We start from the raw sequence: 26,945 nt of genomic DNA, 5'->3' as shown, positions 1-26,945 counted from the left end.
AATCAATCACCATCTTTAGTTGCGTGTAAGGCAAAGAAAAAAGGAGAAATGCATGACTGTTTTCACCACTACAGAATGACTTCAGAGGTCACTCAGCAACTTAGGAGAGAAGCTAAACAGGAAGAAGTTAGAAACATTTAAGGGAAGTGGTCATCATGATTGGCGAATAATGATTTGAAAGAATGATTAAATTCCTCAGGGGTATAAATGTGGGGAAAATAGCCACTGGTGGGAGTGTAAATAGGCATAACTTTTCTGGAAGCTAATTTGGCAATCAAAAGATTGAAGAATATTTCTCTCCTTCAACCAAAGCATTCCACTATTAGAAATGTGTCAGGAAGTATTTGCACTAGCACAGAAAGATGTATGGCTACAACCGCCCCTTCAAGCTCTGTGCATTATTGTGAAAAACTGGAGCCCATTTTAATGCCTGGTAATAGAGAATTAATACAGTAAGCGACTGTTTAGCTATCTAATTATAATGTAGATCTACATGATTGGCATAGAGAGCTGTTTTTTAATTTAAAAAACAGATTATAAGTTAGTATGTACAACATGATCTCATTTTTGTAAAAATGAAAAGATATATATATATCCAAATATTAGCAGATGCTAAATCATGGGTGGTAGAAAGGTAAGTAATGTTTTTCTTTTTTTTGCTTACTGTACTTTTTTATTTGTGATGATAAACATGGATTAAAAAAATAGAAGGCTGGAGAAAATCTGGCTTTGTGACTGCTGTTTCTTTGTTTGTTTGTGTTTGTACCTCCGGGTCCTAGCAGTCACTTGGACCATAATAATCCTAAATAGCTGGAATGAGTGAATGAACAGTGAATGATCATTTGATCATTTGATCAGACCATAGACTGTTTTATATTCCAGGCTGACTTTAGCAATTTGTTTGGTTTCACCAGGACCCCATTATACAAATGTGTTCATAAGCACTTTCAGAGATGTCAACCTGGTTTTGTTCCATGTGCCCCTGTGTGTCAGTGTAACAAACCATACTGCTGTCGTGCAAACTCCAGAATCACTGAAACCACAGTTAACTATGGTCATAAACACCATTTGTTTACCTAGAGCCCAGAGAGCTTTTCTGGCCACTGACTGGTAATAAACTAGATTGCAGGCTTCTGGGAAAAAAGAGAGCATATTCCCATTGATTTAACCCTTTATTAAATCATGTAAAACATTAATAAGTGACTAGTTGATTGCCATGAAAAGTCCCAAGTGCTCCTGATGCTTAGTATTGTCCAGCAAGAAGTCCAGTATTGTCACATCTCTGCCTTGGTAAAGAAGATGGAGAGTTTAGGTGTTTTTGACATCATCCCATTCCCCTTCTAGTTCTCTGTGCGGAGCTAAGATTGGAGACCTGGTCCCCTGAGCTCTCTCTCTCTCCCTAGAGAGCCACACATCATCTTTCCACAGGTCCACGAAGAAGTAAACATCAGCCTCACAGATGCACATGAGTTGCTGGAGCTCAAAGAACTCCTCCTGGAGAAAAGTTCCCCCTGGCAGAAGATTCTTTTGTATAGGGCTGGTAAGCCATGTTCAGAATGACCCTAGATGCTTGACGTTCAAAAAGCACTTTTCTAAGAATCTGGAAAGAAGTGCTCTTAAACATTAAAGACCAAAGATTCTGAGTTTGATGGCCTGAGAGCCTCTGTCAGTCTTTGGTCTAGAATGTAGCAAATGAAGCAGTCTCTGAAAGCCCCACCACCTGCCTCCACCAGCCAGTGCTGGTGCTAAGAAACAGCACTGTTTGTATTTCAGACACATATTTACACATGGGAATACAAGTATTGTAATGCTTGTATTATCTTTGCAGACAAAATTAGCAAACATTTCCCAGAGAGCTCTCTATACCTTGTATTGTTTTGGTCCTTGTGCCCAAAATTATGGAGTTTTTTTTTTTCATTTAAATTAACTTTATTTTTAACTGACATATAAAGATATAAAATTGTACATTATTTGGGGGATGACAGGTGGTTTTTTTGTACTGGGGATTGAACTTAGGGGCACTTAACCACTGAGCCACATCCCCAGCCATTTTTTGTATTTTATGTATAGTCAGGGTCTCATTGAATTGCTTAGGGCCTCACTAAGTTGCTGAGGCTGGCTTTGAACTTGGGATCTTCCTGCCTCAGCCTCCCAAGCCACTGGGATTACAGGCACCAGGTCCATGTGATGTTTTGATGCATGAATATTATGTAAAGTTTAAATCAGGTTAAACATATATATTTCCTCAAATATTTTTCATTTATTTATGGTGAAAACTTTCAAAATTCTTCTTTCTACCCTTTTGAAATATTGTTATCTATTATTGTTATCTATAATCACACTCCTCTGCAATAGCACACCAGAATTTGGGGTTGTTCTTGAATGCACGCTTTATGTACTTTATTTTCTTAGCACCTTGCATTATCTTCTATAAAATCACTCTGATAATGACTTATTCCAATGACTTTGTTCCTCTTTTTTAAATGATGAAATGAAGATATATAAAGTTCTTGGCATAATACTAGATAGACAATAAGTGTTACTTATTTTAAGATAGAACACGGTATTGTTAAGGGAGAGGATTTTGGAGCCAAGTTGCCTGCATTGGAATCCCGATATGCCCTTAATTAACTATGACTTCGGACAATTTGTACAACTTTTCTATGCTCAGTTTCTCCATCTGTAAAATAAGCAGAATAATTATTTCTACTTTAGAAGTCAGTGATTTATGATGCAGAAAGACAGATCCATATCTGCCACACAGTAGGCATTATAGAAGTATAAGCCATTGTATTTTATTTCTTTCAATCCTGAGTGCCTAAAGGATCATTGATGCTTTCCCTGTACTCTATCCATATGCTCTTTTTATCCGAAGGTCTTATTTTATTAGAATATTAGATCAAGTTCTACATCAATTCTCTTTAAAAGAGATCAAGATTTTAATGAATTTTCATAGTACCAGTAACAATTTTTATAATCTATAAAAGCATTAAATTTAAATAAGAACAATGGTAATAAACAAGACTAGATGTTCCTTCAAGAGTTGCATGATTACATTCAATGCATCAGGGCCTAATATGCAAATGCAAACATAATAAACTGTTTAATTCAGATGTAGTTCTTCCTTTGAACATAAGAAGTCAGTGACAATTAAAAGGAAATGAGGACACTGTTTGAACTCAGAAAAATTCAGCAGTGGATCTCTCTCTTATAACTTCATTAGTTGTGAGTTCCAGAGAAATATTTAACTCTAACAAGTTAACCAATTACACTTGGTGCCCAGAGCAATCCCATATGATGATGTCCGACATCTCACCATGTGGAATTTAGACTTTATAAGAGTATGAGAGAGCCAGGGCAAACATGGGAGACGGCTGCCACAGGCATTCTCAGGTTCCTCCTTGGTTTTGGCCCTAAGCCTGAACTGGGCAAAACTGCCTGCAGGAAGCCACAGAATTTAAAAACAGTTGGGGATGTTCTTCACAGGCTGTGGTATAGTGTGCTCCCTCCCTTTTGAGGTTGGTGTGGACAGAGCTAAGCTCTTTGCAAATAAAAATTTTTAATATATCAGATTTCAATAACTCATTAATAGGTAGCACACTTTTTTACCCTATAAATATTTGTAAGGGATAGTTTATATTATTCTAAGTAGGAAGGTGAAAAATATGAACACATGCTGAATGTCTAATGGCCATATTTCAATACTGTCTTGTTTTTGTTATTTGGTCTATTTTAAAAACTAGTAGTTGGCATGCAAGGGAAAACATTTTCTTTTCCACCTTCAACAGAGCAAAACATCACATTGTTAGTTTGTTTATAGAGTACTGATCAGAAACAAAACAATTTGCCAATGCTGCTACTGAAATAATGATTAAAAAAATTAATCCTCTGCTTGCTTTTAAAGGAAATTCTTAAGATACGTGGATCAAAATAGCTTGGGCCCTTTTAAGAGTCTCTGGAACCACTTGCAACCCCAGTTCTGCCATAGCTGGTTGTATGGCCAAGCTTCATTTTGTTCTCCTCTTCCAGACTTCACTTAAATCTTATAGGGTTTTCTGGGGCCTTAATGATATCATCCTTTAAGTGTATAACAGTGTCTGGCACACGGTAAGTGACCATCATGTGGTAAATTTTCATACTACATTAATACTGGGTACATGCTTATTAATCCACTCCTTTGAATATTCTAACAAGCTCATTACCATAATTCTTCCAGTCCCCCCAAAAAATGCTTCAAAAGGGAAAGTAGAAATCTAAGAATATAAATATGCAATCCATATTCTTGCCTGAGGATTAGTAAACACTTTATATTAGCTTCAACTTGAGAGGGCTCTTCTCAGTCTTATTCCATCACACATCTGTCCCACTGAGTATGTTTGGGGTGTCGACATAGGGATGAAAAGATATGAGAGAGAACAGTAGCCCCAGGAAAGCCCCAATTGGCCACAGGTATCTGCACGCCCAGCCCACACTGGTGTCCACCTGGAGAAAGCCCAACTTCAGCTTTCCTTCTTACCTTTTATTTTAGGCTCTCAAAAATGATGATTCTAGATTTACTTAGATCTAGATTTTATTTTTATTTTCATTTTAAAATCTAGATTCTAGATTTTAAAATGAAAATTTAAACCACACTGAGATTTCTTCTCACTCCAGTTAGAATGGCAACCCTCAAGAATACAAATAATAATAAATGCTGGAGAGAATGTGGGGGAAAAAACAGTACTTACACATTGTTGGTAGGAGTATAAATTAGTACAATCAATATGGAAATCAGCAAGAAGTTTCCTTGAGACTAGGAGTGAAACTACCACACAGCCCAGCTATACCACCCCTCAGTATTTATCCTCAGGAGGTAAAGTCAGCATGCTATTATAATACAAGCCTACCCATGTCTACAAGCAGCACAATTAACAGTAGACAAATTATGGAACCAGACTTAGTTTTCCATCAAGAGATAGAGAGATAAAGAAAATGTGACATGTATACACAGTGTAGTTTTATTCAGCCATAAAGAAGAATGAAATTATATATCATTTGCAGGAAATAGAACTTGAAAGAATTATGTTAAGTGAAATAAGCCAAACTCAGAAAGTCAAGGGTTGTAAATTTTTTTCTCATATGTGGAAGCTAGAGAGAAAAAAGGGCGAAATAGAGGGGTCTCATGAAAATAGAAGGAAGGGGACGAGGGGGAGGGAGAAGAGAAAGGAAAGGGGAAATTCTGGGAAACAAAAGTGACAAAATTATATTGTTCTATTGTGTGCATATACCAAAGGGTAACAATGCATCCCACCATTATGTATAATTATAATGCACCAATAAAAATGATGCTACTAGAAACGATGATAACATTGAAGCTGATGGTAACATTGTCAATGATAGTAAATGTTTATTTAATATTTATTCTAAGCCAGGCACTGTAAGCACTTTGTATCAATTATTTTACTTAATCTTCCCAACAGTCATAAGAGGCAGGTACTATGATTATCCCCATTTGACATAAAAAGATTATCAAAGTTTGAGAGGTTAAGTAACATGACCAATGTCACCCAGTTTACAAGAGAGAGCCCCTTTTCAAGCTGATCTGATTCCATCAGGGTCTTTATTCCTAGACCTTGGGCTAGATCAACCCTACAACCTCTTGCAAGACTGCCTAGAAGATTAGTCTGTGTCCTGGCAACTCCCCCCAGATCAACCCCACCCAACCTCATAGTCTTGATCATCTTTCTACCCAAGTCATACTTCCTGCCCTAAAATTCATAGGGCCAAGTTACAGAGAAGCAGCTACACGCAAGTGGTATACCCATCAGTGACTTTAATTTGAACCCCCTCCCCAATTCCCTCAAATGAATCGCCCTTCCTGGCACACAACAGCATGAAACCTAATGCAGAAAAAATATGTCAGAAGAAGATCCCTATTATAGATTATGCCTTCAGACTAATAGCTTTTGGCCTTTATCATTAATATATAGGCTATATTAAAAAGTAAGCTTTTTTAGAGGATGTCCTTACCAACTGCTTATTCTGGACTTCAAATTTCTGATGGCTCAAACTTCATACACTAGCAGCACAAAGATGAATTTTACCATGGAACCAGGCGCTAGAGGCTCAACTAAAAGAGTGAAAAAACCTAGAGCTGGGAGAGCCGCAGAAAAATCAGTTGACTCTTCAGGACAAGTTTTTTATTATCTTTTAACTATACAGTCTAGATTTCTCAGGCAAACATGTCCTCAAATCTTCGTCAGCAGTTTTCAGTGGAGGAAAAAGTGCAGTTAAAGCACCTCTGCTGAGAACTTTGGGCAAAAAATGTGCTTACACTTAGTTTGTTTAGTTTTGATTATGGATTGGAGGATGAGTAGGGTTCCCCGCGTCCATAGTTCTTGGCTAGAGTGCTAGAAATCTAAAAATTCAGCTGTGGGTCACTCCTTTTTGTTTATTTAAATGAAGAAGTTTTACAATTACTTTTTCCACTTCATGGCTCCTTTGGACCAAGGAATAAAAACAGCGATGTCATCAGGTGCCCAACTTTATGGAAAAAGAAAACAAAAAGGGAAAGAGCCCTATCCAGGACAACAAAAGTCTTGAAGCAACTGTCCCAACGCAAAACTCTCACTTTAGCCACTTTGCTTCTCTTCCCTTCTCAGAACTGCCTGAAAAGAAGGATCCATTGATTAGAAGCTCCGTGGCAAGCCAACACGGCTGACTGCGCCCATCACATTCTGCCCGCAGGGCCACCTGTCCGAACCCCAAGTGGCGCGAGCTAGGCGGGGCTGGGGAGACGGCGCAAGAAGTTGCTCTGAGAAGGGACACAGGTGGCTGAGGACAACCGGGAGGATTGCCATTCTAGGGTAGGACGTGGCTGAGCCCAGCACGCGGGCTGTCGCACGGCCAGCCACTCCTGGGCAAAAGCCAGCCCGCCTCTAGTGTCAGGAGCGCCCCGCTGCGGACTCGCAAGGATTTCGCTCGCTTCCAGTACTGGGAGGTAAGCGGCGCTCTGCCCGCTGGGGCGGGACGGTCCCCATCCGCTGCGCTGAGGGGCGCGTCTTACCTGTTGATCTTGAGTGCAAACGCGCGGCGCTCGGCGCTGGGCAGCGTGGCCATGGCCAGTCGGAGGCTCGGCGGCCTCTAGGGTCGTGGGCTACGAAGAGTAGAGACCCGGCGCTCCGCAGAGCTGCTGCAGCGCATGCCGAGTCAGGCGCGCGCCTCATCTGTCAGTCCCGGAGGGAAACTTCCGCATTTCCACCTTCGCCGCTGAAATCACCCGGGGGGAGGGCCCAACCTCAGGGCTGAGGCGGCCGGCCCAGCCACCGCCGCCAGGCGCAGCCACTCGCCCCGGGTGGCAGGCAGGAGCGGCGGGAGACCGGGGTGTGGACGCCACGAGGAACGGCCCCCGGATACTCAAACCGACGCGCGCTCTTCCCAGGGGCCTGACCTCAGGCAGAGGGGAGTGCGGGCGGATGACCCGGCGACCACGGAGCGCAGGCCGGAAACTCCATCTGCCCGGAGCGGCCAGGCTGCCAGGGAATGTGGGCAAGCGGGGGGAGCCCATGCCTTCCTCCCGCCGCGGAAAGTTGGCGAGGTCGGGAACCAACCCTGGGACTCTCTAGGGTAGACCTTATGAAGGGTGGACACCATCCCTGGGAGAAGACAGTTTTTTTTTTTTTTTTTTTTTTTTTTTTTTTTTAAGTGTGATCTCTTGTGAAAGTAAACAGCTTTTGCAAGCCATAGCTCAGCATTCATCCCGGGGCACTTCAATGAATATAATGGATCCATACAAGACGTAAATATTAGGAGTCATAAAACATCTTTTTTCTCTTTCTTTTTCTTTTTTCACCCTGGGATAATATTTTTCCTCTGTGGAAACATTACACTCAGCATCCCTGTGGTTCAGGATTACCGTGCACCCCCGTTTATTTTGATTTCAGACTGAAATATCTTCTAAGAAACCCAGTCCTGAACTCAAGGAAGACACCAGAAAAGTCCCAATGATCAAAGTGGGAAAGCCCGTGCTTGTTTCAAGTTACTCCAAGTTGTACTATATTAGTGCCCTCTCTATGTCTATTTGTCAACTTGCCCTTGAAAAATAGGAATGCAATACATTTTTGGTTCAAAAGTGCACAGTCCAAATACGGTAGCCACAAGCCATAATTTAACCGCTAACTGCTTGAAATTACAGTTTGTCTGAATTGAAGTAGGCTAGAAAATAAATACATATTAGATTTTGGAGATAGTAAGGAAAAATAATGCAAAATGTCTTGTTAATTATTTATGAGTTGATTACGTCAAAATGGTCCTTGGAACACATAATAATAATAAATAAACTATATGTTATTAAAAGTAATTTCACCTATTTTTTCCCTTTGTAAAATGAGGCTTGCATTTAAAAAAAAAACAACGTATAATTACATAATGTGGGTCACATTTGTGACCAATATTATTTTCCTATTGGCCAGCACTGGTCCAACACAATCTAATTTGTAATCTGGATATAGTTTCTTCTTAATGGTGGCTTGGATATAGTTTCTTCTCAATGGTCTTCTCTCTTTGGATTCCACTGTGTCAGTAAATCTTCAGAGATTAGGTAATTCCCCTTTCCCCATGTTAATGCCTTTGCATATATTAGACAAAGTTCATAAGTGTAGCATTACATAGAACACAAAAACAGAAAGAAAGGAAAGCTTTTGGCTGCAATTTGTTTCTGATTTTGAAAATTCTCGAAAGTATATTTACTATACTACGATTTATGAACAAACATTTGGATAAAAAACATTTAAAAGAGTAATTCTGTAAATACTTCTTCAATCTGGAAACAAATAAATATTTTGTTGAAAACATTTTATACTAGAGTCCTTAGTTCACTGTGTACTAAGTCAGCCTTTTGGGTGGGCTTCTTGAAGTTTCTAAATGTTTATGACATACACTTTCAGGTACAGCAAAAAGATGCTGGTTTCCACACAAATAAAACCTAATGAGAACATACCAATTTTTCAGAATTCTCAATGAGGGCAACATTTTGGATGGGTAAAGGGAATCGTAAATCTTCTCTCTTACCTCACATAGGCTCCATTTCACATAGTATTTGATACCTGACTATAGAGATTAGACCAGCATCATTATCCTCCTGTCAATTCCCTGATGCTTGGAAATGACTCCAAATTTCCTTAAGAGTTGTTTGACCAATCACCACAAATGCGTTACCAGTAGTTTAATCAAATGCCTATTTTCAAGCTTTATTTGTTCTTGGACACATTCCCAAATCACTGGTAAACTTACAAAACAGCCTCCCAAAGGCCTTTCTTCCTCATTCCTTCTTTAGTGCCATATAGTTGGACGACTATTTCCCCATCCCAAAGTGAACTCTGAAATTCCTCCCTTCGACCCAGTGGCCTCTCATGATCTTCCTCTTTGTTTGTATCTTTATGTCATTCAATTTTGCTTTTCATCTTTATAAAATTCCTCCCTTGACTTCTGTGACAGGTTATACATCAATTATTCTAAATTCTACTCTAGTTTTCTCCATGATTTGTTACCTCCCCCCCAAAAACCAACCTCCTTCTTTACATCATACCTTACCTGTTTTATAAGAAACAGCTTGTTAAGTCCAAGATCACAAACAGAATAGGAAGAGCCATTTCCCATTCTACAGTTTTGCCTATCCCTCAGATGTTTCTACCTAAACATCTTCAGACTCCAGAAATATAAAACTAAAACTCTCCATCTCCCCCACCCAATTGGAAGTTAGCTAGCCCTCTATAGTCATCCATTTCTGTAGGTGACACTGCTTTCCTACTTCCTGGGAAATAGGAAAGTTCCTATTTTAAACTTTGGAGTCACGTAGTGGGGAAAAGCAGGAAGTATGGGTTGTGGCTTCAGTTTTTGGCTAATCGTGTGACCCGGAGTGAGTCACGGCCTCTTTGGATCAGAGTCCTCAGTCTTGGAATGACACCATCCGTATGCCTCTTTCTGAACTTCATGAATGTGTCAGCTTTAACTTCTTCCTGTTACCCTTCAGACTTAATTACTTTCCAAGGCCTGTCATTTACTCTTTTTGTTTTGTTTTGGTACTAGTGATTGAACCCAGGGGTGCTTTATCACTGAGCTACATTCCCAGCCTTTAATTTTTTATTTTGAGACAGGATCTTACTAAGTTGCTAAGGCTGGCCTCCAGCTTATGATCCTCCTGCCTCAGCCTTCCAAGTGGCTAGAATTACAAGCCTGTGCCACTGCACGTGGCCTTGTCATTTATTCTAAAGCTGCCACTCCTTTATAAATATCACTGTTCTCATTGCTTCCATTCTGGTCCATAAAGTCACGTCCGGATAACAAAAATAAGATTTTTATCTGGTTTCCCTGTTGCTGCCTCATCTTAAATAAATCTGACTCTACCACTGGATTAAGTTTACTAAAGCACTTGTTTAATCATGTTTCTCCCTGTTTATGGCTTCTTGTAACATCTTCAGTTAAGTGTGCTCTTCACTTACTGGACTATAGGCCCATCCCATGGAGCTGGCTCTGTTCCTTAACTTTCTGTTGGAACAGTGATGTTCTCACTCTTCCCTAGCAAATGTGCATTCCTCCCAGTCTTTTACCCTGATGTCCTCACCTCTCTCTCATCCTTCAAAGTTTGAATCAAATTGTCTTGTTCAACCTCAACCTAAAGGAGTGGAGTTTTTTTTAATATATTAAGTTTGACAGCACCCTTTAATTAGTGTAGATCATCACCAATAAACTGTGCCCACTGGAATGCAAGCTCCCTGAGGGTAGGACCATAGAGAAAAGGATCCAAAGATCCCTCAGGACCTCCTCAGATTTTATTTAAATGTCACATTCTCTAACCATGTATTTAATATTGACATGCCTCATTCCCTTTTTCTGATGCTTTCTAATACATTTTCCCTTTTAACGTTGTTTCTCTTCATAACCCTTATCATGATCTGACACACTGTGTATTGCATTTGTCTGTTTCTTAATTTTTTTCATGCTTCTAGAATATAAGTTCCATGAGTGCAGGTCTTTTTCTTTGACTTGTTGCTGTCTCTCTAGTTCTTAGAAGAAAGCCAGGCATATAGCAGGTGCTCAATAAATATTTATTGAATAAATTGATGAATAACTGTTTCAATATTGAATGCAGATATGCAATAATTACTTGTTAAGATGAAATTGAATGGGGGTATCCAAGTTTCACGTGTCTTTAAGAAAGAAGTTAGGTCTTTATGTTTTATTCTCTTCGTATTTTAGTTGTACTTTTTAACACCTATCTTCATGTTTATTTCTTGAGCTAATAAATCAAACCAGCATGTAGGATTATTATTGGCAAGAACATATCTTCATTGTTGTCTTATAAGTGAAGACAGATACACATTTTTTGTTATTTTTTTAGTTGTAGATGGACACAATATCTTTATTTTATTATTTATTTATTTTATGTCATGCTGAGGATCCAACCCAGTGCCTCACACTTGCTAAGTAGGTGCTTTACCACTGAGCCACAGCCCCAGCCCCACATACAGAAATATCTATGTACTGGTATTTAAAACCAGCCAGAGTTTAGATATTAGAATTTGGAGTTTCTAATTTTCTCCACATCGTTCCTTGTCTTGTCATGAGAAATCTGTAAAATAAAAAAAGAATAGAGATTAATAAATATTTCTTTAAAAATTATCATAGTGGGTCTGGGAGTGCAGATCAGTGGAAGAGCATTTGCCTAGTATGCACAAGGCCCGGGTTTCAATCCTCAGCACCACAAAAAGAAAAATTATCACAGTACATAATCACAGTATATGCACATATTATTAATAATTCATATGTATATGCTAATGTATTATAGTGTTGTAAATATAAGATTTAAAGACATTCTAATATATAATGCTGTATTTTACACCATAGCATTGATATAAACATTGTATTACTATAAGTACATTGGACTAATTCACTAATGAATGAACGAATTCACTCATTATCATTCATGTACCTTGTATTCGTTCCCCAAACATTCTTCAAGTGTTACTTATGTCAGGCACTGTGCTATGTGATGCTGGGGACAAAACAATGAAAAATATTTGTTCTCAGACTTCCCAGAATTCATGATCTAGGTATGAAACCCTTATGAAGAAGGAAAGAGAAGTCCCAGGCTCTGTGTGTCAGTGCAGGAATCTGCCTCCTCACTGTGGGAGAGTGAGGAAGCTCCGAGAGGAAGTGACTTATTACTGTAGAAAGGGTGACAGCAGAGAGATTGACAATGAGCAAGAATGAGTTTGCTAACGCAGTGACACCGGAACTGGGTCTTAAAGGACAAGTTCATCGGGCAGAGAAAAAGTGTACTGAGACTATTCCAAGCAGAAGGAACACTATGTGCAAAACGAGGGAGACAGGAGACACCAAGGTCCATCCAGGGAAGTGGTGAAAAACAGGCTTGAATGTGGACAGGACCTGAGTGTGAGGGTCCCATCAAATAATTCAGACTTGATCCCACAGGCTTCTGAAGCCACCAAATGATGTTTCCTTATCTAGGCACTTGTCTCTTGGGAGAGACCTCTTGCCCACTGTCAGTCCATGATGAAGAAGCTGCTGAGGCCCAGGAGAGGATGGGACAGGGGATATTTTTGCTCCTCTAGAGCACCACATAGCTATGGTCCTGCTCTTTCCATCTCCCAGAGGCTCTCTGCCTTCTCTCAGGCCTCTCTATTTACCCACTACCTCATCAGTCTACTTTCTTCTCCCCAAAGAAGGAGTCAATATCCATCCTTAGGTTGGCAAGAACCAACCAAACAATTATGTCCAGTTTCCCAGGCATCTGTTAAATGATTTTTTCCCTACCTCTATTTCCTGCTATGGCTGTAGAGGGGTAAGTTGGGTTCTGACCCACACTTGGGCAGATTCAATGGTAGGCTTGCATTCCAGGCTACAACTGACCTTGTCCTGAGAGGAAAAACTGGATTTCCTTCTGGAGGTCCTTCCAGCAGGTCTACATGAAGAATATGATTATGTTCTTCCCATTAATTTATCTTGACTTTTTTTCCCATACAAATTATTCATATTGGCCTCATTGTGCTAAAAAAGAAACTCCTGCCTACCACCTCTCACTTCTATGCACATTACAAAGCTTTTAGCACGCTGCTATATTTTCTTCCAGTCTTTTCTCCCTATGTATATTAGATGTGTAGATTTTCCTGCTATAGACACATTGCTATAGAGTTTCTGTTTTGCATTTTACAATTATTTACATGTCTTATTTTTCCATGTCAATCTTGCTTCTGTATTCATTATTCATATGTTCTTTACCTTCATCTTAATGTTTTTCAATATTTATTTTGACCTTTTTTATTGTATGAGTTTGCATGTCACCATTAGTTCTGGGGAGTTAAGTAGGTGTAACATATACAGACGGAGCTGTATCAATCTAGCATCCATTCCTCCTGTTTCCGGGAATAGCAATTCCATTACCTTTGGGGAAATATGCTTCCTCCATTTTTAGACCATGGTTTGAGTGGAGCTTCCTCCTCCCTGGGCCCCAGAGGTGAATATCCAACCCAAGTCTGGCCCATCAGAGCATTATCAACTGGTCCTTCATAATTAGGCAGGAGATCAATAAAAGCAGGGAGCCTCAAAACCAGAATTCTTGTTGGAAACATGTGGAACAGTTTTTCTCATTCCACTGAAAACGACATAGGAGAGGATGTAAGCCTGGAGCTGTGGCAGCCATCTGTGCCCACCAGAGAGCTGCCCCAGGTGGAAGACAGTGTTGCTGACAGGTGGGGAGGAGGAGACAGATGCCTGATTAATTTCATTGACCAGGTATTTAATAATTTTCCATCAGGTATTTAATAATTTACCATTGAAATAATTTTCCATTGAAAATTATTAAATTTTCAATTATATTCAATTGTATAAAATTGTATAATTTTCCATTGTGATTTTTACAACTATGCTCTTGGTTGGGAAGAGGCAGGATAATGTTACTGTTGAGAGTTTGAATTCCAAAGCCAAATCACCTGGATTCCCATTCTGATTTTCACTACTAGCTGAGTGATTTTTAGCATGTTAACATCTCTGCATTAATATTCTTTGCCTGTAAAATGGGGTTCAGAGTTATATCTTTTTATGAGATTAAAAAAAGGATTTTGTATAGCACTTATAATGACATTCCATTTTCCTATTATCATGACTTACATCCATTCGGAATGTCTGTAGCAGCAAGACGCAAAAAAATCCAATCGAAAATTACTTAAGTATTAAATATTCAAGTTCATTACCCAAGTAAATCATTGGAAGGTAATTCAGAACAAGATGAGCAGCTTAACAATGCCATCAAGAGCTGAGGCCTCCCTGTCCCTTCACTCTGCCACCCATAGCACATTGGCTTTTACTCATCATTCTTTGACCTGATAGCTATGAGATGGTTCCCATGACTTTGTACAGCCACAACAGACACCAGCATCACAAAAAGGAACATAGAAGGAGGCCAAGACTTTCTCCATGTGAAGCTTCACCTTTCCCTGAAGCCCTCCAGGAATTTTCTAGGGTATTCCCTGGCCAGAAATAAGTCAGATGTCCCTCCTCAGTTGCAGGAGGTGCTTGGGAAAGATAGAGTATTTGGGCAAGAGGAGTAGATAACCATGGCTGACTCAGAATGATTCTGATTTGTTCTCTTGAGCTGCCAAAACAAAAGAGGAACAAAGGGGAGAACCTTCATATCAAACAGCCGCCATATCCATTGTGTTGAAAAATGAAATGAGATAAAGGGTATAAAACACGGAACACTGGATGTGGAGTATGGTCTCCAAACATGTTGGCTATGATTTTTATTATCATGAAATCCATACAAATGTTTTTGCATGTTTATTATTGTTTCCTCATAACAGTTTCCCAGAAGTAGAATTTAACGAGGCCAAAAGTTGTGAACTCCTGCCAAAAGTGTCTTAATCTAATCAGGAGGAAAGAGTAGACAAACTTAAATTGAATTCTACTAAACAACTGCTTATATGCTTTTTAAAAATGTCATTATCGTGACACACAAAGAAAGGCTGAGAAACTGGTAAAGAAACTGAGAAACAGATTAAAGGACACTAAAGAGACAGGAAAACAAAAAGCCATCAAGGATCCTAGAACAGATTTTGGATCAAGAAAAAGTGCTGAAAATTATTATTGGAACAATAAAAAAAACTGCATTTAAATAATCAAATCTGTGCATTTGGTAATGATATTGTATCAGCATTATATTTCCCAAATGTGGATATTTATTCCATTGCTACGTAAGAGAATATCTTTATTCTTAGGAACCACATACTAAATTACTTAGGATAAAAAAGGCAACACTGTAATTCCTTGTATTTTTTAATAACTTTATTTTATTTATTTATTATTTATTTATTTACTTTTATGAGGTGCTGAGGATCAAACCCAGTGCCTCACGAATGCTAGGCAAGTGCTCTACCCTGAGTCACAACCCCAGCCCTCTTTTTATTTTTATTTTTAAAAATTTGTTCTTTTTAGATATATATGAGAGTATAATGCATTTTGACATATTATACATACATGAGCACTGTATAATTCTTATAACCTACTCTTAGATAATTGTGAACAATGATGATGATGATAATATTAATGTTTTAATAATATTGATATTAAAACTATAAATACAGTAATAATAAAATAATTTGAAATGTGAAACTATAGATGAAAAGTAAGCAAAAGTTTGTGCTGTGTATGTTCACAAAATTGAAAGTTTAAGAAGAAATATTACAAACATAATTCTGCTTTTGGTTGGTGTGTACCAATTTATAAGCATTGCTATAAGAGGTTTATTCTATAGCACCCTCATTAACAGTGGCCTTATCTTTTTTTTCATTTTTGCAACTTTAATAGCGTAAAACTATATTTCATGTGTTTATTAGGCAAATTTAATATTTTTCATGTTAGTTCACTGCATAATTATATGTTTTTATTGTATATATATCTTTTCCCTTAAGTCTCTTAGGTCTTAGTAATTTTTCTTACTGATTCATGTTCACCTTCTAAGTAATGTTACTAGTCTTGGGTATCTATGATCTTACTAAATATCTTGAGCCATTTGGAGGACAGAAATGAGACAGATTTGCAGAATCTTTAGATATTTCATTCCCCCCAATGTCTGTCAGTATTAGACCAAAGTTTGTATGATTATTTTGAAATGCTTTTTGCACATTTTAGTATTATCCAATATCCTTCCAGACTACTTTACCCCAGCTCAGGCATAGTACCTTAATAATTCATGACAGCACAGGGTACTTTCAAACGAAGGAAAAGCAAGCCACATGGTTGTATCTGGCCAGACTTGCTTCCCAGTCCTTCCTGGTCCTTTCAACAATCACTACACAGGATCATCGTCCCATTGCACTCTCCAACTGTGTGGTTTTTGTGACTCTTATGAACAATGTAGAGATAGGTACTGGTGCAGAACTTGGGTGTTAGATCCAAGAGGACATGGCTGCCACATCCTCAAACCTATCTGCACCCCTTAGCGATTAAAAGACTAAACTTTTCAAACTTTTGAAGTCTCAGAATTACCTGTGAATCTAATAGCAAGCACAGAAATCAAGACTCCTTGAAATGGACCAAGGCATAGACCCCATTATGTCTGCCAACTTTTCCAGGCTGTCTGTTATATACCAAAGTTTGAGAACCATTGTTCTCAATGGTTGAACCATCAAATAATTTGAAAATGTCCCCAAAATTCTAATTAAAAAATTTTATTGGCTGGAATTCTAGCTTGGATTTTTAAAAAATGTCTAAAGGAAATATTTGTAAAAATGGTAGATAAAATGGGTAATTTGAAAGGTAGGGTACCCCAAATGTTGATAAGAATCCAGAAAGGAAAGGCAGAGGGTCAAACAGGAGCTTTGTACTGGTACAGGCTGCATACTATAGAAACTAAGAATGCTGAAATGGTTCTTGCCACAGATCCTAACAATAATATTGTTTAACAATAAGCTTTAAAAAATGTGCTAATATAAATACCATGTAACCCCTGCGGCTCATGTATGACTGGTAGATGAAATTAAAACCTCTCTTTATTATGTTTTCCCATGCCTTGTCAAAACAACATTCAGTGTGTGTGTGTGTGTGTGTGTGTGTGTGTGTGTGTGTGATATGGGGGGGGGTCATTCTTGCCTTTACAGTAAGGAAACTTGGGCAGATCCCATGACTTTTCTCTTATTATTATTAGGTAACAATCCTTATTGCAAACATGTTTTCAAGTCTGAGACCAGAATATTTGGTTAAGGTATTCATCACAACTCTACTTTATCTTTAGGCAAATCTTCCCTGGGGGTGTGTGCTCCAGGCTGTCAGTGTACAATGAGAATGAAGAGGAAGAATGCACAGTTGGCTTCTCTCCACTTTGTGCCACTTCTGTTTTCTTCTCCCACCGGATGCTGGCTGGCTTTCTGAGCCACTGAGACTGGAGGAACAGTAAGGATGGGGAGAGTTCTTATGAAACTGACAACATAGTAAGCTGGCTTTGTAATTTCTGTCTTATTCTTATTGAAAGCTGTGAGCTGCTTCAGATCTGCTGAAAATATTCATAAATTCCTTGGCCTGAAGATCCTACTTGATTTCAATGCAAGCTCTACCCTGGTGCTCCAGGCTGTGTTAGCCACCATGGGCTAGAGTTGGGAAGGATCTTCTGAGCCTTTCAGCTGCAGGAAAAAGGTCACTTCAAGTTCTCTGAAAGGTGTCTCAGGAGCCTTGGAAGGAAGTGGAGGCCTCCCTCAACCCTGATCATAAGCACAAGTGGCAACTTTCCTTAGTAAAAGCCTCTTCAAAAATTCTGTGGGGCCCGGTGGGGTGGAGCATGCCTATAATTCCAGTGGCTTGGGAGGTTGAGGCAAGAAGGATGGCGAGTTCATAAGCCAGCCTCAGCAGCTTAGCGAGTTGCTAAGCAACTCAGTGAGACCCTGTGTCTAAATAAAATACAAAATAGTGGCTTAGTGGTCCAGTGCCTCTGAGTTAAGTGCCCCATATCCTGCCCCACCAAATCCAGTGTGATCCAAGAGTCATGGAAATAGTTCTCAGAATTTTCTTAGAAAAAATTCTGAATATGATGATCTGGATTTGAACCATCATATTTTAAAAATTTGGTCATCCTGGTGAAACTAATATTTCAATATTCTTCCTCGATAACTTTAGATAACCTGCCATTAAGCCATATTTAGAGAAGTCATAATTTGGGGCATTCTGTCTTCTAGATTGGGAATCTGTTGGAAAGAGAAAGAGATTATTGGAAAATGATAAACAGTTCATGCTATATTTTAAAAATTATTTTATTAGTAAAATTTGATTTTAGTGTATAATGCATATAGAAACAAGTGCACTGTGATAAATGTGTACTTGTCTTAACAAGATTAACAAAGCAGACACACCTATGAAACAAGGACCCAGAGAAAGAAAGAGAACATACCAGCTCCAGAAGCCCCAACATATGCCTTCTTAGTTCAGTTTTTCCAAAGGCAATGAATATCCTGATTATTTCATCTTTTCTGTTCATTATGTTCATGAAATTTAATCAATAGTTTTCCTCTACTTGGAGATTATTCGTTCTCATTACTGGCTGGCCATGGTATGAACATACCTGAACAGTTAATATTCAGTCAGTAAGCTCTTCTCTCAAGTGTCACTCAAAGGCTGATTGCAGCCTTCCCAGACCTTGCCAAATTCCAACTTCCTTCTACAGGAGGACTCTCTAAGACACTCTAAAGACTTGCATCGATTGTTAGGATAAAGCAGTTGGTCTCTTTGTAATTAAGGGGGAAAAAACTATATACACTGTTAAGCACTTTCAGAAAAAGTGTTTATTTCTTCCCATTCTTCATATTTTATCCCATCAATCTGCTCTTATAATTTAGCTAAGTTGGAGTCATAGAATGTTTGAAGTGGAGAGAGTCATATCTTTTGAGAAATTGTGCATAAATTCTGCTAACTGTTGCATGAATCTCTATTTCCTTGGGAATTGTAATAAGTTTTACCAAATAGGCCAAAGAAAAATTGCTGCAGATCCATTTACAGTAATAACTGGGGATCCTAAATACTTTTCTGAATCTTTCTTGCATTGTGTTTTATGTTGTAATTTTTTTTTCAATTAAAATGTAAGGTTTCAAAACAGGATAGAATTTCATCTGAGAATAAGACAACTTTAGCTTATACTTAATAAAATTCACATTTTAAAATTTCACAATGAAATTCAGTATTTGGAAAAGTTGTCAGCATTTGCTTCATGAATTAATACCCACTCTACAGTTTAAAATGTGGGTGTTAAAAATAGTATCAATACTCTGAATAATAAGTGAAAAGCACTAGAGACTTTTCTTATGAAATACTATTTGACAAGTGCTGAAAATCACATTATTTTAGATGAAAATAATTTTTATTCAGACAGATTTATGTATAACTTCATTCAATCTAAATATTTAGTGATTACATTAAATCTGTATAATGCTTATGGTAGTATGTCAATTTTTAAAAAAATTTTTTAGTTGTTGATGGGCCTTTATTTTATTTATTTGTTTATATGCGGTGCTGAGAATTGAACCCATGCTAGGCAAGCGCTCCACTACTGAGCCACAACCCAGCCCACATTATGGCTGTTTTGACAGTGTTAATTCTGCCTATCCAAGAGCATGGGAGATCTTTCCATCTTCAAAGGTCTTCTTCTATTTCTTTCTTTAGTGTTCTGCAATTTTCATTGTAGAGGTCTTTCACCTGGTGGATTGATTCCTAATTTTTTTTTGAGGCTATTGTGAATGGGGTAGTTTTCCTAATTTCTCTTTCAGTAGATTTATCATCGATGTATAGGCACCAAAACAAACATGTAGACCAATGGCACAGAATAGAAGACACAGAGACAAACCCACATAAATACAGCTATGTGGTATTAGACAAAGGTGCCAGAAACATACAATGGAGAAAAGACAGCCTCTTCAACAAATGGTGCTGGGAAAACTGGAAATCCATATGTAGTAAAAAGAAATTAAGCTCATCCTGTACAAAACTCAAGTCAATGTGGATTAAAGACTTAGACACTAGAACAGAGTACCTGTGCCTAATAGAAGAAAAAAATAGGCCCAAATCTCCCCCATGTTAGCTTGGAAACTGACTTCCTTAACAAGACCCCTAAAGCACAAGAAGTAGAATCAAGAATCAAGAAAGGGGAGGGAATTGAACTAAAAAGCTTCTTCTCAGCAAAGGAAAAAAATCAATAACATGAAGACAGAGCTTACAGAATGGGAGAAAATCTTTATCACACACATCTTGGATAGACCAGTAATCTCTAGTAGATATAAAGAATTCAAAAACCTCAACACCAAAAAAACAAATAACTCAATCAGTAAATGGGCTGAGGAACTGAACAGAAATTTCACAGCAGAAGAAATATAATCGATGGGCAGATACATGAAAAAATGTTCAACATCTCTAGCAATTAAATAAATGCAAATCAAAACTACACTGAGATTCCATCTCACTCTAGTCAGAATGGAAATTTTCAAGAATACAAGCAACAGTAAATGTTGGCAAGGATGTGGGGAAAGAGATACACTCATACATTGCTGGTGGGGCTGCAAACTAGTGCAACCATTATGAAAAACAGTATGGAGATTCTTCAGAAAACTTGGAATGGAACCACCATTTGCCCCAGATATCCCACTTCTCAGTTTATTCCCAAAGGACTTAAAATCAGCATACAACAGGGATGTGGCCACATCAATGTTTATACCCCCTCAATTCACCAACCTAGATGCTCTTCAACAGATGAATTGATAAAGAAAATGTGATATGTGTGTGTGTGTATATACACATACACACACACAGAATGGAATATTATTCAGTCTTAAATAAGAATGAAATTATGGCATTTGCAGGTAAATGGATTGAGCTGGAGAATATCATGCTAAGTGAAATAAGCCAATCATGGAGAACCAAATGCTGAATGTTTTCTCTGATATTCAGATGCTAATTCACAAAAAGGTGCGGGGCTAGGGAAGAATAGAGATACTTTGGACTAGGCAGAGGGGAGTGAAAGGAGAGGAGGGGTATGGGTGTAGGAAGAATAGTAGAATGAATTGGATATTGTTGCCTATGTATAGGTATGATTACACAACCAGTGTAACTCTACATCATATATAACCAGAAGAATGAGAAGTTATACTTCATTTATGCATGATGTGTCAAAATGCACTATACTGTCTTGTATAACTATTTAGAACAAATGAGAAAATATTTAGTGAGCACCTGCTAAGTTCCAGGCATTGTACTAGGTAATAGTCATGTTACATGATTAAGAGGAATATTTCCACAGTCCTCAAACGTTTATAGTCTAGTGTCAATAAGGAAGAGATCATAGAATCTTTCTCCCCAAAAGGAATGTTTAAGGTTGATAAGAACGTAGCCAGGCTCAGGTTAGAAGGGAAAGTGGCCATTTTCAAAGGCTCTGAAGCAACGGTATGCCATATATAGTACATATAGTATAGGAAACTGCATTGAAAAAGAAGGGAATATAATTAAATGAGCTGGGGACAAGAAAATGAATACTCATAAAACTCTGGAGATAATTCATCCTTAAGACAGCACAGTGGAAAGGGGTTGGGAGTCAGGGTGGCTTGGATTGAAACCCTAGTGTCAGCACTAATAGGTGGGTGAAATTGAACAAGCCCTTTAACTTCACAGAGGCTCAGCTTCCCCCTGGTAAATAGGGACAAAAACAGCATACTGTTGCATTATGAGAGAGATTAAATAGGGTAAATGCGTATAAAATTGCCTAGTCCGGTTCCTAGTGCATACTAAGCACTCAAAAATTGGAGACTTTTTGAATTTCAAAAGAAAATCGGCAGTAAGGGCAAGAGTATTAGTACCTTGCAAATTAGTACCTTGCAAATATTTTTGTAAGATCCTTTTGACTGATGTCAGAGCTACTAGTAAGTTTCCTCTTCAGTTGGCAGGTGAGCAATAAAAGTGAATAAACTTATAGTTCCTCAGATGAAAGAGCCAATCGTAGTTGTAATTTCTGGTCCCTGCACACAGTCGTTGATTGGATACACCAAGTGTGGGCATAACCAGTGCCAGAATTAAAAGCAGGCCTGTTTGTTTCCCAACACTCCTGAGCCAGTTTAACTCCCCTGTAAAAATGCCAAACAGACTTCAGAGTAAAGATGATCCATTAAATATATGCCTGTACTTTGGATTCCTGCAGGCTGGTAAAATGACAGCAAAGGGGTTGTTTTTTAAAGCAAAACTCCTCAATGATGATGAGATTAGGAAGGAAGATGAGAACAATAAGATTTTTGGAATTTAGAAGCCAAATAGATAATACATTTAATAGACCTGACAAACTTGATTCCTAAATTTTTCTTGGAGAAAGCTGGGAAGTTCCTGGTTGCATCATAGACTTTCAAAAGCCTTAGGAATGTCAAGTGCCTCTGGAAAAGGGGATAAAGGTCAGGTTAAAAACAGGGGGAGAGAGTTATAAGTCTGCTTAAGAAGTACTTAGATCTTTCTACCCATAATTATTTTTAAAATTAATTTCTTGTAGAGGTACATGATGATGATATTCACCTGGTGTACATAGGAGAAAAGATCGATAGAGGCAAGTAGCAGGGTTTGGGGAAAGGGGAAGGGAAGGAGAGATACTGGGGTCAGAATTTGAGTAAGATATTGTCTGTGCTTGTATAATTATGTCAAAATGGATTCTAGTGTCATGTGCAATTAAAAAGAACCAATTTTTAAAAAGAAGTACTTAGATGATCCCTGGAATTTTTTTTTTTAAATCGTTAGAACCCTAGATATTCTCTGCAACCCTACATAACCAGAAAACAACTCTTCTCCTAACATGGCAGAGGCTGGAGAAGATAAAATAGAGAAAGGTCACTTTCTTGGGAACACTTAGCTTATTTGGGGATGAGTTCTATGATGTAAGTGGGGAGAGTTCAATGGACATTTTTTGAAATATTTATAACCCAATAAAATTCCAATTTGTTTACCTCCATTCCATGCACAGATCCTAGAGATTAGAAATTCATCTCTGGGATATCTAACCCCTGGCAGAGGAAAGACATGAAGATACTGAGGTCAAGACTGTCCAATTAAATGTCCCAGCCAGATGATCCCAACAGAAGCTTTAGCAGTGAAATCAGAATTTCCAAGAAGGTTTTGTAGTACCTCACGGCTAAATGTGAGTGGACAGCCAAAGATTATCAGACATATAAGGAAAACCACTGATACGAAAGGTACAGACCAAAACAAGCAAAGCAATTTGGAAGTAACCAAGAGTATGACAGGAGAAGAAAAGGATCACTAATTCTCTACAGAGGAGTCAAAGGAGATATGGCACCCAGGAAACAGGATGAGTTATTTTAAAAGGGAACATTTAGGGAACAAAAAAAAGGGGATCTGGGAAAGTTTTAAAAATATGATAGAGGAATAAACAATTCAAATACAGTATGGGCGATAAATTTGAACCAATATCCCCCCTCCAAAAAAAGAGAAAAAAAGACAAAAGAAATGTAGAAAAGAGTTATCAAAAAAGAAAATTGGAGGACCATATTCAAAAGCTCAACATCTGCACAAGAGAAGTTTCATGAACAACAACAAGGAAAATGGAAGAAAGGAAACTGCCAATAAAGTAATTCAAAGAAATCCAAGGGCAGGAGTTTGCAGATTGGGTGGGTCTACTGAATGGCCAGATAATGGATGGAATTAGACCCAAGGCACATTATTGTGAAATTTTGAAACACCTGAATTAGTTTGCTGCGGTTACCATAACAAAATACCATAGGCTAGGTGGCTGAAACAATAGAAGTTTATTTTCTTACAGTTCTGGTCTAAAAATTCAGGATCACGGTCCCAGCAGGTCTGGTTTCTTCTCTCTCCTTGGTTACAAATGGCTGCTTGCTTCTTGTGTCCTTACAGGGTCTTCCCTTGGTCAATGTTGTTTGTGTCCTAATCTCCTTTGCTTAGAGGAGCCCTAGTCATAAGTACTGCCCATATGACTTCACCTCAATTACTTCTTTAAAGGCCCTGTCTTTAAACAGTCATATTCTAAAGTACTGGGATTAGGATTTTAATGTGATTTTTTTTTTTTTTTTTTTTTTTTTTTTTTTTTGTGGTGCTAGGGGTTGAACCCATGGCCTTGTGCATGGGAGACAAACACTCTACCAACTGAGCTATATTCCCAGCCCCTCAACATGTGAATTTTGAGGGCCACAATTCTGCTCATAAAAACCAGAACAAAGTGAGAAACCCAAAAGATTCTGTGATAGGTGAGGAGATAATAAAACTTTCTTAATTCTTACAAGAGATCAAATGTTATGTTTTTGACTTTATTGAGAGAAAGAAATTTATTTGATTTTTTAAAAAATCAACTGAAGATAATTCAGGTCCTGAATTAGACATCTAAATTTTATGTTTAGTCTGATACCAATGAATGACTTACCATTGTTCTTGACTACCAGGCTGGTCAGGATCCTGTGTTGTATACCAAACAATGTATTAGAAATGAAATCTCATTCTTAAGCTCTTCATATGCCTATGAACAAGGGTCAAAAAATGTCAAACAAGTAATTCATGGGGAAAAAAAAATTGCTCTTCTGTTACAAAGACGGACACCAGCTCTGTGGTTACCTGAGATCTGAGATGGAGAGGAGATTCATAGTAAATGGATACAAAGAAACTTTTTGGGACAATGGAAGTGTTCTAAAACTGGATTGTGGTTACTGTTGCACAACTGTATAATTGCATTAAAACACTGAGTTGTACACTTAAAATAGGTACTAGGTAAATTATGCCTCAATAAACTTATAATTTTATTTTAATTAAATAAAATTAATTTATTAATTGCAGTTCGGGGGATTGAATCCAAGAGTGTTCTACCACTGAGCTACATCCCCAGACCTCTTTTTAAATTCTTGCTAAACTGTCCAGATTGGCCTTGAACTTGCAATTCTCCTGTTCAGCCTCCTAAGTTACTGGAATTATACCAATGCACTCAACTTATGTCACAACTAAAGAAAAGAATGGATAATAAAATTAGTATACTAATATATTATTTGAAAAAGGAAAAAAAAGCCAGAAAGCTGGGGATGCAGCTCATTGGCAGAATATTTGTTGAGTTTTTGGGTTCCATTCCCAGTACCACATAAAGGGAGAGGGAAAGAAAAAAAAAAAAGCAAGCTATTTTCATGACTTCAAAGTATCTCCCATTAAGCACTTATTAACTACAATGGAGAAACAATACCTTTATGGTGGAGAAACCTGATATATGCTCCTTTAATTATGTGATCAAAGTTAACACACTCAGTCAGTAAAGAGACAGGTAAATATAACGTAGCTACTAAAGTCATGTGGAGAGAAAGGTAAGACATCAGTGGCATCCCTGCCAAAAATGTGTAGCATAAATCTAATCATGAGGAAATGTAAGACAAACCCAAGTTGAGGTACAGTCCACAAAATACCAAAATGACCAGAATGTTAAGGTCAGCCAGGCATGGTGGAGTGTGCCTCTAGCTCCAGATACCTAAGAGCAAAGACAAAAGGATTATTTGAGCCTGGTAGTTTTAAGGTTGAGACCAGCCTCAATATGCAGCACTGACAGATCCTGCCAAATAAGTAAGTAAGTAAGTAAATAGATTAAAGGAAAGAGGGAAGAAAAAGACAGGCAGAATAATATTCCTGATTAAAGCAGAATGGAATGTGACAATTAAATGTGTCTTCCTGGGGTTGGTTCTTGGTCCAGAAATGGGACTTCAATGAGACAACTGGCCAAGTTTGGATAAGGTCTACAGATTAAGTAATGGTATCATATCGATGTTAATTTCCTATTTTGATAATCATATTAAATTATGATTATGAGACATTCATACATTGGGGAAGCAAGGTGAAGAGTATATAAGAATCTCTGTATTTTTTTTTTACCTTTTGAAACAGTTTTAAAAAAATATAAAGGAACTTTCACTTTTAGCTGGAAAATGGCAATTGACCAATATTGAGAAATTAATGGTGATGTGATGACCAAAATTCCACTTGTTCAGAAAACAACAATTTAGAAAATAAGTGGTCATAGAGAATTTCTTAAATGAAGTAATAAAAATAACTACTATTGCATTAACCACTTTTTCCTTTCCTTTCCTTCCTTCCAAATAGGACCACACACAATATATATATATATATTTTTTTTTTCTTTTTTTTTCAATATCTTTATTTTATTTATGTGGTGCTGATCCCATTTGTGATCAGGAACCCAGGGCCTCACATGTGCTAGGCGAGGGGACTGCTGAGCCACAATCCCAGCCCTGCCTTTTTTCTTTTTCTACTTAAAAATATATCTTTTTATTTTTTATTGATTCACATTTTAAATCTAAAACTTTAAAACTTTGTGGGGCCTGCCTGCCTTTCTAGGTTAAAAGGTATATACAATTAATATTTTAATACATATTTGAAAATATGCCTTTTGATAAAAGCTGCTTATATGTATTTTATTTATTTAAAAATGTTGCATTTTATATACTGTTGTAACCAGTAATGATATGAAGATATATATATATTTTTTAAAAGGTAGCATCTTTCTCTTCTTCCATTATTCCTATTACCTATTCTAGTTCTTTGAGAAAGCCATATCCTTCCATTTATACTGCTTCCACATACATATATGAGCATACACATTCATGCATATGAATATACTACAATTCTCCCTCCCTCCCTCCTTTCCTTTCCTTCCCTCCCTCCCTCCCTCCCTCCCTCCCTCCCTTCCTTCCTTCCTTCCTTCCTTCCTTCCTTCCTTCCTTCCTTCCTTTACATTGTGCTAGGGATCAAACCCAAGGCCTCATGTATGCTAGGCAAGTGCTCTACCATTGAGCTGCAAACCCAGCCTAAATCTTGATTCAGCTTTGCTTAATAGTAAGAGAGATTTTTAAGTCATCAAATTTGAT

The 26,945-nt window shown here is 37.9% G+C and overlaps 1 protein-coding gene across 1 annotated transcript in view; it reads right to left on the bottom strand.

Annotated features, from left to right (window-relative positions):
* The window catches only part of LOC113199902 (dedicator of cytokinesis protein 8), a 218,962-nt gene extending 211,815 nt beyond the window's left edge, over positions 1–7,147 (bottom strand). Inside the window, exon 1 of the mRNA XM_077797833.1 lies at positions 7,046–7,147. Coding sequence (XP_077653959.1) covers positions 7,046–7,098 — 53 coding nt within the window. The 5' untranslated portion in view covers positions 7,099–7,147. The remainder of the gene's footprint in view (positions 1–7,045) is intronic.
* Between the last annotated feature and the right edge of the window lie 19,798 nt (positions 7,148–26,945).

Source organism: Urocitellus parryii, chromosome 4 (genome assembly GCF_045843805.1).
Source record: "Urocitellus parryii isolate mUroPar1 chromosome 4, mUroPar1.hap1, whole genome shotgun sequence".
Taxonomy (NCBI): domain Eukaryota; kingdom Metazoa; phylum Chordata; class Mammalia; order Rodentia; family Sciuridae; genus Urocitellus; species Urocitellus parryii.
Note: the sequence above shows the minus strand (reverse complement) of the source record. Positions and strands in the feature narration are given on the sequence as shown.